This window comes from Labrus bergylta, chromosome 14, assembly GCF_963930695.1.
Source record: "Labrus bergylta chromosome 14, fLabBer1.1, whole genome shotgun sequence".
Taxonomy (NCBI): domain Eukaryota; kingdom Metazoa; phylum Chordata; class Actinopteri; order Labriformes; family Labridae; genus Labrus; species Labrus bergylta.
The window spans coordinates 9461069-9477497 of record NC_089208.1 but is presented as its reverse complement, the minus strand read 5'-3'; the positions used below and the strand labels follow the sequence as shown (position 1 = coordinate 9477497).

Genomic DNA, 16429 nt, shown 5'->3' with positions numbered 1-16429 from the left:
AGCCGACGCTGATGGCAAACCTACTGACTTATGAAAGTCAAAAACCCTTATAACACGCTCACTAAATGTACTTCTTTGGTTATTGTATTTACCACAGCTACTTAGAAAAACATGGAAGTGGAAGAGCAAGACTGTTGAGCCTTTCAACCACCAAACAAACCTCACCTTTCCCTTTTTTCCCATGGACCCTCCAGCAATGACACAAATAGGCTCTTTAATATATGCAGAACAAACAGACAAACATTTCTCTGCACTCCCACTGGGGTCCAGACCTCTGTCAGATCCTGTGATGATCACACAGGTAAACAAACAAGCAAGCTAAGCAGCACAGTGATGGACAACAAAGGATTGGGAATTTGAACTTTCATTGATTTGCTTTGATTTAGTCCTCACACAGCGTGCTTTCCCACACAGAAGAAGAAGGAGAAGAAGAAAAATGATGAGTAGGGATGTTTAAGAGCAGCTTGGATTGAGAAGAAGGAATCAATTGTAGAGTTCTGACAGAAGTGTTTGCGCAGATGAAATTGTCATCGGTTCAGAAACATAAACAAATATACGCAAAAAAAAAAAAGTGAAATCATAAATTTCTTTCATTTAAAGATACGCCAGGCCGGGATTATTCTTTTTGCAACTGCACAAGTGCTCTATGATCATTTATTTTGAGTAATCTTTCAAAGAAATTACTTTAAATGAGGATCATTAGTTTGAAGCAGAAATTAGTGCAGGACTGGCAGCTGCATCCTCAAGGGGTAGCCGAGTGATGCTGCATGCACTAATGGTGAGATGGATCACAGCTGATCTGGGATCAGTTTGGCTCACCCCCCATGGTTCGGGCTGCCCATTATGTATTTATATTTTATTTCCTGCTCAGTTGCATAGGGACAAGTATATGGAGCAAGTTAACTGTTGTCACACACTGTAACATTTACAGCCTAAGCTTTATTGCAATGCTGTCCCTAGATAGGCTTTTAAGATACATAAAACTCAACAACAGGTAAACAAAAAACAGTACCAAACAAGCACAACAACAAGAAAACACAACAGTACAGGAAACAAACTATCATACATTAAGACAAAGTAAAACAGGAAGAACATACACGACCACAAGACTGAGTCCTCTTTAAGACCCGTTGTCTCCAGCCTGGTTCCAGTTTGACCTCTGCAGGTAAAGCATTCCACTTGTTGATCCCTTGAATCGCTGATTTATCAGCTGTAGAACCAGGTCAATAAGTCAATTCAGTCTTATAAAATCTGTTTTCGCGCAAGCTTTTTGTGGACTTTCACACAGACATGTGTCATGAATAGTTGATATTTCACCGCGTATGGTGACCTTTTCGTCTCACCGTGTATCTGCATTTACCATTCTGTCCACGCCGCGAACTCTGAAGCTGATCGCGCCCTCTTTTTTTGTTTCTACTGCACACATCGCGGTCTGTTTCTGGCCAGCAGCACCGCTCAGATCTGCTCCACTCCAAGTATGCACCCTTTTTTTTTTTTCGCCAGAGACCGCTGCAAGCATGCGTCAAGCTGAACATAGCAGATTGACCAGGGCAGGAAGTCATACAAGGGAACGCATAGAGCATCTGGTCAATTTGAAAATGAAACACAATATACAGACTCCCAATTGAATATCCCATCACTTTACAAACATGAATTCTAAGTCATTCCCATGTGTCTTGTAGTACTCCTGTGATCTTGTGCACTCACAAATCCAGCTGCTCATGGAAGCACTCTGCTGGGTTTACGCTTCAGAAAAAAGGCCCAGTGGGGTAGGCTGTGTGCTGCCGGGCTGTGCAAACTCCCAATGAGACAGAAAGCTGCACATACGGAGCTGTGGAATCCGCCAGTTAGTATTGTGACAGTCTGCTGTAGTCTGTATGTGTAAACTAAGGCAAACAAACTTGTTCGGTCCAATAACTGAAGAAAAAGTTCCCAAACGTACGCTCCCTGTTTGGTGTTCCGCCTGCACACTAACACACACCCATCCTCTTAAATAACTTGTGTTAACAAGTTCAACATGGTTCCTGTGTATTTTATCAATCAATCAATTCAATCAATGTTTATTTGTATAGCGTCAACTCATAACAAGTGTTATCTCCAGACACTTTTCAAAAAGCAGGTAAAAGACCTTACTCTTTGTCTTTTAACATTACAAAAGAGCAGGTAGAAAAAACCATACTCTTATTTTATGTGTACTCTTATTTTTTGTCAAAGCTCTTAACAAGAATGTGTTTTATCATTGCAAACTTGTTATTAACAGAAAGATGTCTATATTTTGTTTGAATTGATGTCCTTGATCGGCGCTGCAGCTTTTAAGATCACAGACTGTACTCAGAGTTTTAAAAGCACTTTAGATAATAAGGGAGTTCCTGTTTAGCTACTTGCTTGTATTACTATTATTGGAATTGTAGAATTGTAGCTTTGTGTTAAGTCTAGAGGGAAGAAAATTGAGGATGAGATACTTTGTTGAGATTCATGGAGATGTTTTTAGATTTGTAGTGCTGTTAAAATGCACAGCTTCATGGCTAGCTAAGGAGTATAAATGTAGATTTTTTTTGCTGAACTGATAAATGATCCAATCTGTGACAAAAACCTGTGATCTCATCCTAGCCTAACATTTGTGATCTGTTGCACCACTAGCGTGCACTGGAGAGTTGGACAGTCATCTGTACTTGATTTGAAAACTGAAAGCCTTTACTGTCATTGTATAACAGGACACAAATAGATTAAGAGTGCCACTCCTGACTGGTGTCTATCAGTGTAAAGGACACGCTTCCATAGAGTGTTAAAAACATTTACACAGAAAAGCACGTTCAATACAAAGAAACGCATTCATGTAGAAACCACCGCATTCCATAAAAACAAGAACACATTCATGTAAGACACAACCACGTCACACTCTACATATGAATAAATAATAAAAAATGCCAGAGACAAAGTGCTGGGGAAGTACTAAACGAGTAACCATGGTCACCAAGGGACATGCGTGGCTAGTTAACAAACCTCAAAACACGTCATCAACCCCGCTAGTCAGCACCAGTGTTACAAGTCTGTTGAGTTAATTATTAATATTTTAAAGAATGTAGGCCCTAAATGCGGGTCGTATGCTGTGTCTAAACTCTAACACAGCCAGCGCTGTAGCTCCGGTTAGTGACAGTGGATGGACAGGTGACCTGACACTTCTCTCTTATTGGTTTTGTCTCTGGCAGCTCCTTGACACTCCCAATTTCATTGGCAGCGAATCGGTATTGTACTAACGTTTCTTCCTCAAATGTGATTGGAAAACACAGTCTGTTATGTTCACCTGTTTTTTTCCAGTTAACCTAATTTACACGCAGCCGTTAATATAACCACAGATGTGAACTGTCACTCCTGCCTTTTAGCTGACTGAGTGACCAATGACACTAGCAGGCTGGGCGCAAGCTTCTGTTCGAAGCAACATACAAAAGAAAAAAAAGAAAAGAAACTATACAAACAAAAAACACAGCAGCGACAATATGCCAAAAACAAAGCAGAATTACTTTAGTAATGCTGACAATTTAAGCACACTTCCTTTGCACTATTGTATACAGGACACACATTTTGCTGCTCCTTATACAAATAACACCATTAAAAATAGCTAAGACATTGCACTAGACCTTCAATAACCTGATTTATTTAGGCAACAGCAGGATCAGGACAACATGTCAGCTACTTTTCAAACAAACACATTAAAAATCCTTAAAATAAACAATTCCAAGGCAAATCTCTCCCGTACAACACTTTCTCATCTGGGTCACACACACAAAAACAATCTATTTTCTTGGTTAAGTTAAGTTAAGTTAAGTTAAGTACTTAACTTACTTTTGTTTTTTAATGACTTCCTTAATCACTTAGTTAAATTGAAATTACTGCGATCATGATGCTAATTCTGTCAGCCCGTTAATGGCAATTGCCATTATGCCAACCCCCACCCGGAGAATAATGCACCAGCCGCCACTGGTAAATCTCCCATTCATGCCCCTCTTCCCCTCTGTCTCTCCTTCGCCGTGTCTTCTCATCATTACCTCTATAGGTGTCCTCCATCCTCACTGTCTTTCTCTTGTTAGAGCTAAATTCAATCTGTCCTTGTCAGCTTTAATCAAAACACCCACAGATTCAATTTAGCAGGTTTGGGTGGGAGGAAAAGGTGGCATCTTCAGGATGGCAGCAAACAAAGGAGATTTCTGTACACACTGCTCTCCCCTTGCCCACTTTAAACTAGATTTAAGGCCATTTTGATCAAAGTCTCTACAGCACCACTGGTTTGAATGCAACCCAGAGACATAAAGGTAGAAAACATGTCATAAATCAATCCCTTAATCTCTAGTTTTGGTTCCAAGATTATAGTTCACAACTTGTTTTTGTTGTCTGACCTGATGAGGACATGTTGTACAACCTTTAAGGGATGAACAAAATCACCTACTTCTGTCCATGAACAGCTGCAACCCCACCCTCGCAGTTCAACACCATTTGGTACCAGATATTTAAGTCCCCTCTGATGAAACTAGCGCTGAAGGCGAAAAATCCCCTCAACTTGGATGACCTCCACTTCAACCACTAATCTTTGTTTGTCTCTTCCAGATGGAGACAAATAGAAAGCTGTTGTTTGGAAATCTCTTAAATCTTGATTGGGGCTGGATTTCCTTGGAACATTTTCAATATGTGTTCTTTAATGATAACCTAGTTTCAGTACTGATCCCCCAAAAAGTACAAATTCAATGCCTTACAGCAATAAATACTACCTTTAACAAAATTGTATTTCTCATTTAAGAAACAAGTTGTTCGTTTGGGTTGTTTATAAGAATCTAATGAAGTGGTGTTAAAAACTCCAAATTAAACTTGTAATTAAAAAAAGGAGCACTTAAATACAAACACTGCTCATGACATTTGTTTGAATTTGTTGGTCCAATATATTTATTTTTATATAGTGTAAACTGAAGTGAGAAATTCTAATAACTGTACTGCTAAAACACATTTCTTTACTGGGTCATGGCTTTTTCCAAGGGAAACATTAACAAAGCGCTTTGGCTATTCTGACCCAAACTATAATTAACTGACATACCTGAGAAGAGTAGCAAGTTTATGAGTGCTTAACAGTAGACTCAGTGAGACAGAGATAGCAGTCACTTTTCATGACTGATAGAGGAAACCCAATGTGTTATACATAGGTGGCTGTAAAGACAATCAAAGTCCTTGCCTTGAAAACATCCATTTTGGCCTGGACACAAAAGACAAAATGAGTTACATTTTCAATGATGATTATTATATAGTGTGTTCACAGTGATATTTACAGCTGACATATGAACAGCATTAAAAATTGATGGCAACATAGCCCTAGTGGAGAAAGTTGTGCAATGCCACTTTAATTCATTTTTTTATGAAAATAGTGAAACGTGGAAAATGCGACTGAGAAACCAAGGGCATTTCTTTTTCTGTTCTGACCGAACCAAACAACAAGGGATTTCCTCTGCTTTTTGCAGGACTCCCTGACTCTTGCCTCTTTCCTCATCACGCTCTCTTTCACTGTCAACTACTCTTGCTTTGCTTCCCCTCTCAGGCTTATCGCATGCATGCCGTACATACGTGATTGTATGCATGCATGCACATATTCATGTGTGCTGCACATGCAAAAATAGGTAGTATGTCTCTAGTGTATTTTTTTTTATTACTTCACATTCTCAAATCGGCCTGTGTGTTGACAGTTCTAATAACAGTTTACCTGTGGTAATGTGCCATAAGGATCTATTGCCTTAATTCAAAACACTTTCACTGAAGGGCACATAAACATATATAAGGACAAAACACAATCAATAATTCAGTCCACTGTTCAACTGAAGTCCAGGCTGAAAACGAGCAGATTCCGGTCACAAGTTGATCTGTCATTGCACCTTTAAAACAAAGGGCTGTCCATACACAATTACATCATGGAATCCTTTTCATACTGTGTAGGTTAACAAATGCCATGCGAACTAGCAGCATTTTGCATTGTGGGACTAGCTGCTTAACCGACCAACAAAATAAACTGTCGGTGGACTTGGAGCAGCTTGCAGTTCAAAGATCTCATCGATTTTTGGGCCGATGAACCTTTATGTCAAATGTTGGACACCACTCACAAAAATACAGAAGTTAACAAACTTGTAAATCAGTACATGAACGAGAGGGGCTTTCAACGTTCTGCCGGTGTTACAGTTTAGCGTGTGTCCCTGTTAACTAGCGACCTGAGCCTAATGGCTCATAGGTTGCTGAAGAAAACTAAAAAGTCTTCATAAACATTTCTTTGATTAGTTTTCTTTAAATACACATCTGATCAGTCAATTTTGATTAATAATGAAAAATACACATTCTACATTGAGGTGCGATTGTTGTGTTCACATCAGTCCAAACGAACCGGGCCAATGGGGAAACGCCCACTTGTTTCGGAAGTATTAGCTCACAAAGGAGGCGAACGGATAAATTACGTTTTAAGAGCTTTAAACATTACCTCACATGAAAGAACATGGCATAAAAAAGCTGTAAGTGACTCTGGCATTACAATAAAAAGCACATAGGGTTCTAAATGGGGTTCAGTTCAATCATTTCCCACTTACTAGGCTTCAGCTAAAACACCTGAAAAATGTATTAAATTAAAGAAAACTGCTCAGCTTTCAATTAGAAACAACCTACTTTCTACAGAGATTATTAAACACGAGGAGAAGTTTACGTCTGTAGGAAGCTGTTTTGCATTGACAGTTAATATCCAGCCCCATGGCGCCCCATCTCATGCTCTTCTCCACATGCTGCATTTATGACAGCCTGATTCACGGCTCTTTCTAGTCCCACCCACCATCCCTTTAATCTCTGCCGCTATCTCTGCCTACTTCTCTTCCTGTATTTTTGATTACCTCTTTATCTGTGTCCTCCCCCATCTTTGCCATCCACCTCCACCTTTTGAAGCAATTTTCTCTGACGTTGTTACTTTTCTCTCTAAACCTGTGTTTACCTCTGCAGACTCGCCCTCGCTGTCTTCCTCCTCTTCTCTTTCACTCTCTCTCTCTTTCTGACCCCTGTCACAGTCAGTAAAGTTCTGATGAGAAGCTACCTAACACTGCATCGTCTGATCAGGTGTTGTTGAGTAAGCGAGTTTGCAGCCCTGATCTCTTGGGGTCAGCTTAATGCTATCCTCTGCTGGATCTCTCCTTGCAAACCCGGGCTGCTGCTGGCTGTTCGGGGCCTACATTTGTGCTCCAACCGTCCACTGGCTCCTCTGATGCTTACTCTATCAACATACTACAGTGCAGCTCCATGCCAAACAGCCCACTCAATGCTACAGGATGTCTATGTCTGCACTATACGTGCATGCATTTGTTTGTAATGTGTCAGCTTATTGTGAGGCTATTTTTATCTATAATTGTATTTCTAGTGTAATGATGTTTCTCTTCTATCAGAAAAAGGTACAAAAAATTGCAATTTCTTAGTATCATATTTGCCTGCCTTTTATGTCTGCTATGGGTCAAGAGCTGTATAAATAAAAAGATTTAGAAAAAATCAAAAGGAACTTAATCAGAAAATATTTTAATAATTCGTCGCTTCAGTAGCTATACAAGAAAAAAAATATCAAACATGCTGGTTTGTGCTGATTTAATCAAAACTAAGGTTTTATTTTTGTCATTTTGGTGATGAAAATATTGGAAATTGTGTCGAGCATTTCTGACATTTTTATAGAATTTTCCGCAATGTAATGCAAAATGAAAATATTGTTTGTTGCAACCCTATTGGTGATTTTTGTATTTGCTTAATGTATATCCATGCAACATTTAAAGCCCATTTAACTTAGAGAAGGGTACTAAAGGTGACACACAGAGGCCAGCAGCTCAATACTCCCCTCCCCTTTCAAGTCAGATTCCACCTTGAACCAGCTAAGAGGGTGATTATTGATTAATCGCTATAAATTAATGAGCTGAATTGATCTAAAAAAGAGAGCAGCATTGCAGATCACTGACTGTGGGAGAGGTCTTTTTTGCATTGGTCAGACTCACACCCGAAGGTCTTGCAGTGTGAAGGGACTGTACAGGACACCTACAGTAAAGGAGGTGTGATGATGAGGGGACAGGAAGGTAAAATCAGGCTGTGGTTTGTCACAAATCTCATCCAGTCTGCCATGTCACATGTGTATTATGCGCCAGGGTTTATATCCATCCCTATCATCACAGTAGCTACTTTTTGATGGCAGTTGTAAATATAGCTGATGTGTGCTGGTGTGATGCTAATATGACAGCTGGAAAAAAACTCTCCTTAAAAAATAGCAGCTTGTTGAGAATCCAAAGAAACTTGTGATGGCTGTATGCTGTGAAGAAAACGTCTACATTTTTAGTGGTTGGAAGGTATTAACTTTTGCAAATGACAAACTTTAAAAAGCACTTGTAGATTTGCACTTGTGTTGCATAACTGTTGTAGCTTAATTTGTTATCTCAATAAGCCTTTTTAAAACCCACATCCTTGGAAAAGTGAAGTATAAATAAAATATGTCTTTTCAAAATCCTGTGTTTTCAAACTCTTCAAAGGTCATTAGCTTAAACGAAGCGGATATTTCTTCCCTCTCCATAGAAATCCATTTCTTCAGTAAAACTATTGCGTTTATATATAGGTATAGGTATTGCGTTTTTTCCTTGTTGGGGACATCATTGATCATAAGCTCTATTTATGGAGAATGAAGCAAGATCGTATCACTCATTTGCTTTGGACTTCTGTTTTGAAGTCTCAAGTTTCAGAATCATGGCCATGCACTTGTTGTTTCTTGGAGCCAGATGTGACAATTTAGAGGTTTGAGTTTGAGAGGCATGAAGGGTTGGCACCCTAACTTGGACATATTCAATTATCAAAGCTGTACAGTCTTTCCCAATGCTTATTATTCAAAAGGCTGATAAGAGAGATAATAAGTGCAGTACTCCGAGTGAAATTCTATTTCTTATGTTCATTGACTGGAGTTGTCAGACCAGATAATACAAAGCGAACTTGCCACTTTCTTCCATGCCATAAAGGTGAGCGAGTGACAGTTGAACACAAACCATGCTATTAAAAAGAACTGGTCTTACCATTACGACTGCCTTAAGCCTTTACAACAGGCCATCATCTAATCTAATATCCATGCTTGGGCCACCACAAATAAATAAATGTATGACAAACATTAAACAATCATAAAGATCAGCTACATTGAGTGCAAACACCAATACATGCTTATCAGTGCTTACATATGAATGAGATAATGCTATATTTTCAATCTACTTAAAGACTGGAGTGTAGACCTCTTGCACCGTCTGTTTGCTCAATATAACACACAAGCCTTAACATTTGATAAAACCATCCTCAATAGGCTGAAAGATTAATTTAAGGGACTGGGTTTGCTGAGGTGACACCGAAAGAAGTCTAACTGTTTTTTGCACCAGGCTGGAAACATGTTTAATTCTGCTGTAAATTTGTGCATTTTGATACTGGATGTAATAGAGCTTGACTCATCTTTGTAGCCACAAGTGGCAACCCAAGAAACTGCAGTTTTGGGAACTTTGGTGAACCTTGGGTTTACTTCATTTTCATTTCTAGTAGTTTGCCATATGGAAAACGGGTTGAACCTTAACCAAAAAGCTCCCCCTTGTGGAGAAACAGCAGCCTGATAAGCGTTCAAATCCACTTATGATTCATATGCTTAGTTAGGGGTGTTACGATCTGTCGATCTCGATTTTGTTTACAAAGATCCCCCTACAGGCCTGTTTCACATTTTCTGCCCAGCTGCATGTTATCCTAGAACTTTCAAAAAAATGTTACCAGCTAGCGGACTGCTTGTTGTGTATTAATCCACCTCACCTACAGTTATAACGGAATGAGGACTGAAACTTTTAAAAAACGGGAGCTTACTTGTGAATCATTAGACTTAGCCACAAACTTAATTTGTTTGAGCTATTTAAGTGGTATGGCTCTATGAAATGGAATAAATGTAATTGGCCAATCAAAACACTTTGGTCAAACTGAAATATCATCACAGCTTTTGGATAAAAAAAAGTTGAGTTCACATCTGCACATCTGAGAAATACACAGAAAACTCCACAGTTAGTTTACTGACATAGTGGCTTCAGTCAGATACAGCCGTTACACTTCGGGATTTTTGGTAATGGAAGGCTCTCCTCGCTGTGGGCCCGTGCTCGTGCTTGTGCTCGTGCATGAACTGTGCAGTGCAGAAGCACACCTCTTCTAAGGGTGCCAAGGCCAAGGAAGTGTACCGTACTGATTGGAGCACCCACACAAGTCAAACCAACTGCACTTTAGGGGTGAAGCGTGCTCGGGCAAGGTACTGACTTCGTTGCTGTAGCGATTCTGTATGGCATTTTCAAACGATTTGCCCGTCTTACACTTTTTAGAAATAAAGTTCTACACAGAAGTAAAGAGAATTCCAGACTGACATATTAATAGTGTCCTGGTGATGGTCACAGGCGAAATCAACAAGGCAAAATGATCCTGAACCCCATTAGCAAATGGATTTGAACTTTTTGCTTGAACAAGCATTTTATTGCAATTCAAATGGATCATTTCAAAGCATGAAGCATTATGGGACCAGGCGCTACAGAGGAGACTGTATAAAGCTTTTTTTTCCCCCTCCACATTGGTACACAATGTTACATGGACACACAAGCACAACATGAATATCCACACATAAATGGAACTGAAAGTGTTCCTCAGTGTCTCTAGAAAAAAAACAATGATTGCACCCAGAACCACAGCTTTAACATGAAATTGATTTTCTTGAAAGAAACAATGAGACTGATGATGTTCTCTTGTGAGCCTTTTCCAACACATCCACCACCAACCTATTTGCCACTGCAACACCACAACATCTGGTATTATTATGTAAACATTTACAGGCAGTTTAATCAAAAACAGGGATTTTGTAGGCTACACAGAAACGATGCAAAATAATCATTCTAAATCCCTGTTTCTGAGAAATAATTCTGTATCGTTCTATACTGTATGTTGTCAATGTTATATCATATTGCATAGATCTGAAAATGAGTGTTTTATCAACACAGACTTGTTGATTTGAATAGAAATCAAGGAAGAGAAACAGCTGAGAATCAGCAGGATGTTATTCCCCTTTGTTGACAGGACTTAAACATAACCACAACTCTTTGTATGTTTATTATTTAACTAAACAAACAAGTGGCACTAGAAATCAAACAGATTTGAGGTGATTTGGATTTGAATCTTTCCGCAATGTTTAAAATCAATACAGTACAGTACCTTATCTATCGCACATCAGTCTTCAGGCCATGCTGTGCACTTCAAAGTTTGTGCATTACAATGCTGTTTGAAGCCCGGCAGACATGTTTGAGCAGTGTGGTGCAGAATGAAAAGAAAATCGTCATCAGGCACAAAGCTCTGCTCATCACTCATCTTTCTCACGCTCGCCCTGCTTAGATGCACTCTTTAGATCTGTTTCTTCTACAATCAGCCGGGAAAGCATGTGACCCCTTTACGGTGGGTGTTTGTTCAGTGACATTTCTGTAATATGCATAATTCAACCTTAAGCATACTACACTTACTAATTGTGTGCATGACGTAAAAACATTTCTCAGCCGGAACGTTAATAATTCAGGAGTCTTAACAGTCGCTATGTGTGACGTGAATACTGCAAAAACAACATTATTTTTCTCTTCACTTAATACAACAATATTCAGGAAAAAGAACCAAATATAGAAAAAGATACAAAGTTTTTTTTACAAATTTAGAAGCTAAACAGAAGATATTTCCATGAAATCCATTAAGTCATCTTTATTTGTATAGAGCCGATTCATAACAAATGTTATCTCAAGACACCATTCAATAAGAGCAAGTCTTGATCGTACTCTTCGTTATATTATTTATTACAAAGACCCAACATGAATCCACCATGAGCACAGCACTAAGCAACATGTAGCGAAGTTACAGTGGCAAGGAAAACCTGCCTTTAAGAGGCAGAAACCTGGAGCAGAACCAGACTCATGTTGAACAGCCATCTGCCGAAACTGTGTTGGGGTTGAGAGGGGATAGAGGGAGATGCAGAAAGAGAGAGATAGAACAACAATGAATCAAATAGATTTAAAGCTACAATGCCAGTAATAGTAAACATATGTGTAAGATAAGCAGTGATATCTGAGTATGACGATAGACTGATCGGTCTCTTGTCATATTCAGTCTTAAGCATTAAACAAAACAGGACATTGTTTTTGTTTGTTTTTTAACTGTACTGTATAAGGAGTGTGAGAAAACACACAGTGCCCCCCCCCCAGGCACAACATCAGGGAGATGATTCATTAAAAATGTTTAGTTGTACCACATTACATTTTCTATTGACCTTGTTGCACATTTGTTAAAGAAAAGGTAGTGTTGGCAACACATCAAATAAATTCTCCTTTCAGAGCCTGAGTGTTGAAGTCCTACTTTCAAAGGGAAAGAACATCACAGAAACAGAGTTTCACAGCACAGAAACATTTTCAACACACGTTGGTTTTTGGTGCTGGTGTTGATGTCAAGGGTATCGTATCATACCGTACCATATCGTATCACATTGCATCGTATCGTATCGTATCAGTGAATGATGAAGATGAAACTGCTTTGTAGTCAAACTGAATCAGCTCCTTTGTCATTTTAGTGTTTCTTTCTTCCAGAAATGTTGATGTTTTGACAAAAACAACAAAGCATTACTCAAACAATTTGAACATCCTTACAACAGTTGCATGTAAACTCTTTGAATCAGTTGAATTTCAATAAATCAAAGAATTTGTTTTTATTTCAACCACAGCAACGTGTCTTATTCTTAGTCTGCATTATTTCAGCAGATTAAACTCAAATGAATCATTCTGAACCGGTTAGCATGACCCTGGGTTTGTGTATTTAACTATGGTGTGATTTTTCAAACTAGTAAATGTATTTCCTCTGAGACTACTCATTTGTGTGCAAACAAACTACAATCCCTTCAAAAAACTTAAAAGGACATTGCTTTTCTTTTTCCATTTTTTAGTTTAAAATCTGCACAGCATTCCACAGTCAGCACCTGTGAAGCCAGAGAGAGGACTCAGAGTTCATAAAACTGCTGATAGCTGTTAGCCTATTTCACAATTTATTGTCCCTGCATGTCTCTGCATGATTACATGTCTGGGGACACAAAAGCTCCATTAGGTGTATGGACAGCCATTTTAGCTGAGTTTTTGCTTTTATACAACAACCTGTGATATTATTACTTTACAGAGCTGAGAGCAGCATCGGCCACTGGCCAGTTTATCAAACAGGTTACTGCATGGGCTTTTTGCCCTCAAAACAATGGCTAATAGGAAACTATTAGCTTTAATGTACGACAGAAGTTCATTGCTTTCTAACTGCGAGTCCATTGTAAAGATTTCTGTGCACAAAACTGTTCTTCTTTCTGGATGATTCTGAGTAGAATTGTATTTTTACATGATGTTGAAAACAGGACAGTCATTTTTCAGTCATTTCATAAGAATTCATTAAAGGAATGTTCAGTTTTCATCCCAAGAAAAACATCCCAACAAAAGAATGACAAAAGGAACGGTAAAGACGTAAATGATAGCAGTGACTCACCCGGTCTTTTTTCGTTTCGACCTTTTCGACCGCCGCATAGTCGTACTTTGGAGATCAGGACCAGGATCTGTTTCTGGCACAAGGACTTGTTGCTCTTAGGACAGGGCTTGCGCTTGTTGGCTACCGGTCGGTTGGTTTGGTCGTCCTTGACCGCCCGTTTCTGTCTGATGAGAGAGCTGGCGAGAGCTGCCATCTTCCCCCCCTCTCACCTTTGGGAGGGGGGTTGTCTTCCTTCCCAGTACCCCCTTTCTGGCTGGTTCGGCTTTTTTACTTTTCTTCAAAAAAACTAGAGTAGGACGAAGGTTTTAGAGAAGCCCCCACAGGGGAGATCTAAGTGGGTTACAGGGAAGAGTTTAGTCTGAGGGTTCCCTTAGAGAGGAAAGCGATGCAAGTTCACCTGCAGTTGGATGTTAAGCCTTCACTTGGACCAAAAATAAAAATCCGACACTAAGAGAGCACAGAAAAGTGTCACAGTCACATTTTCGGCTTGAAGAATAACAGAAAAGCCAAGGTTAGACTGACTAAGTTTAAAAAAACTGGAGCTGGAGACGTAGATCTATCCCTCTTCCCCACTCATTTTTCATTTCCAAATGCGCCTAAATATACAAGTTCAAAGCTTTTATTGCAAATAACTACCCTACTTTAAATAGACACTACCAAAGAGAAGAAGCTTAAATTGTTTTACATATAAAAACGCTTTTACTGAAGAAAAGTGAAATCATTTTGAATGCTAAGAAGCTCTTAATAGCGCCAGAGAAATCAAACTGTTTGTCACCATTTGTGCAGTCCATGGAGGTCCAACTTTGCCTCCCATTTAAATGTGGCAGCTTGGAATAATGAGCCGAGAGTCCGAGCAGTAATCCAACAGACTTAAATCCAGAGGTGGAACAGCAGGCGGGAGGCAGGCGGTCTTTGTGGGAATGATGATCTCGGGAGCGGAGCAGAGACATGGACACAGATAGACAGAAATTCCTCTTCTGCTTCCGATGGTGGCAGGCTCCTTTTCCACAGTCCTCACCGAACCCCCTCCCTCCCTCCCTCCTCCTCCTCCTCCTCCTCCTCCCATCCAAAGTCAGCGAGTGGTTGTGAGAGTATGTGTGCGTGAATTCCAGCAGCCACCATCAGTAGAGGTGACATTCATGAGAGAGAGAGAGAGAGAGAGAGAGAGAGGGAGAGTGAAAGAGAGAGAGAGAGAGAGAGAGGGAGCAAGCAAAAAAAGAGCGAGGGAGACGAGAGGTAGGGAGGGGGGAGTTTGGGGGGGCAGAGGCTGTGATGTGTGAGGACGAGCTTGACTGGGAAAATGTTGGGGATAGACGGGCAACAGCCACTTGACAAAATCACTGCACGCAGAGGCTACAATTTTGTTATTTCACAGCCATGTTTCCCCCCCTCCCTGCCTAAAAGAACTCAATTATCTTGAATGCCCTCCTGAAACAGAGAGACAGTGCAAGAGGACGGGAGGGGGGGGTATAGAAAGAGAAAGAGAGAGAGTGCTTAAGGTGCAGATTTTGACAGTTCTCTGTCTCCTCGAGAGAAATAGCATCACCATGTGTTACCTTCCTGTCACACACACACTCACGCACACTCACACACACACACACGCACGCGCGCACACACACACACACACACACACAGCACATCAGCATTTTGTAGTGGAGTCTTCCACGCACGCTGTATAATTGTATGTCTTTAGTCAGTATTCTTCTTTGTCTCCCTCCAACCTCCACAGTCTCTCTGTGATTTCTTTCTTCAGCTCTACATGGGAAATGGAGACAAAAAAAAAAATGATATGACTTTGTTCCCTGAAACTGGCGTTTACTTTGTGACATATCTGACTGCTGGCTTACGCTCACCCCGACAGAGAAACATGAGCTTGGACAGATTGAGTTAGACAGCGAACCCTGCCAAACACACACACACACACACAGACAAACACACACACGTGCACACGCGCACTTTACCCCTGGTCTTCCCCAGCTTCCCCTAAACCTGCTAAGTACTCGCCAAACAATCGCAGCCATTGCCTGCATGAAGCACCCTCGTTTGTTCCACTTTCATTTCAGATAAAAAAAAAAAAAAGTCGTGGGCTGACATAAGAGATTCTTTCAGTAATTTGGGACATAAACAGACTTCCACAAGTATCAGTAGAGAGCACAAATCATAATGACATACTTTTGCACAAAAAAAAAGCAGGTTCTGGTAAAAGACAATGCCCTGCAGTAAAGCACTTCTCATCTTGTTGAGTTGCAACAAAAACAAGGTTTGTGCTTGCTTTTTTCATCTTGCAAAACAAAGACAACCTGATTTTAGACTCACACTATGTTCAAGGGAATGGAATATGAAGAAATACAATTTAAACATTTACAATGGTATCTAAAGAATACAAAGGACAAAAGATGCTCACCTTGCTTTCTTTTCTTTACTATAACGTGTTTTATGGTAAGATCTTGTGAGAAAAATGTAACAATATTTTTTTATTTATGTAGCCCATAATCACAGCCAATGTTATGACTCTTTGTATACAGAGTGTGTCTTGACTGTACTTGTTTGAATACCATTTATAGAAATCCAACATTAATCCACCACTGAGCATGCACTTGGCCACCATGAAAGGAAAAAAAACGTCCTTTTAGTAGGCAGAAATGTCGAGCAGATCCAGATTCATGGAAGACAGCCATCTGCCACATAAAAACCGAAACCAAAATAAGATTAGGTGATACAGACTAATAGTACCAACAACTAGAACAATTATGGTTCTTTTTTTTTACATTAAAGTACACCAATCCATACACTGGTTTAATAAATC

The 16429-nt window shown here is 39.8% G+C and overlaps 1 protein-coding gene across 1 annotated transcript in view; it reads right to left on the bottom strand.

Moving 5' to 3' along the window:
• Nucleotides 1-14625, bottom strand: part of fgf11b (fibroblast growth factor 11b) — a 52367-nt gene extending 37742 nt beyond the window's left edge. The window contains exon 1 of the mRNA XM_020630277.2: nucleotides 13624-14625. Within this exon, the coding sequence (XP_020485933.1) occupies nucleotides 13624-13816 (193 nt within the window). The 5' untranslated portion in view covers nucleotides 13817-14625. The remainder of the gene's footprint in view (nucleotides 1-13623) is intronic.
• Between the last annotated feature and the right edge of the window lie 1804 nt (nucleotides 14626-16429).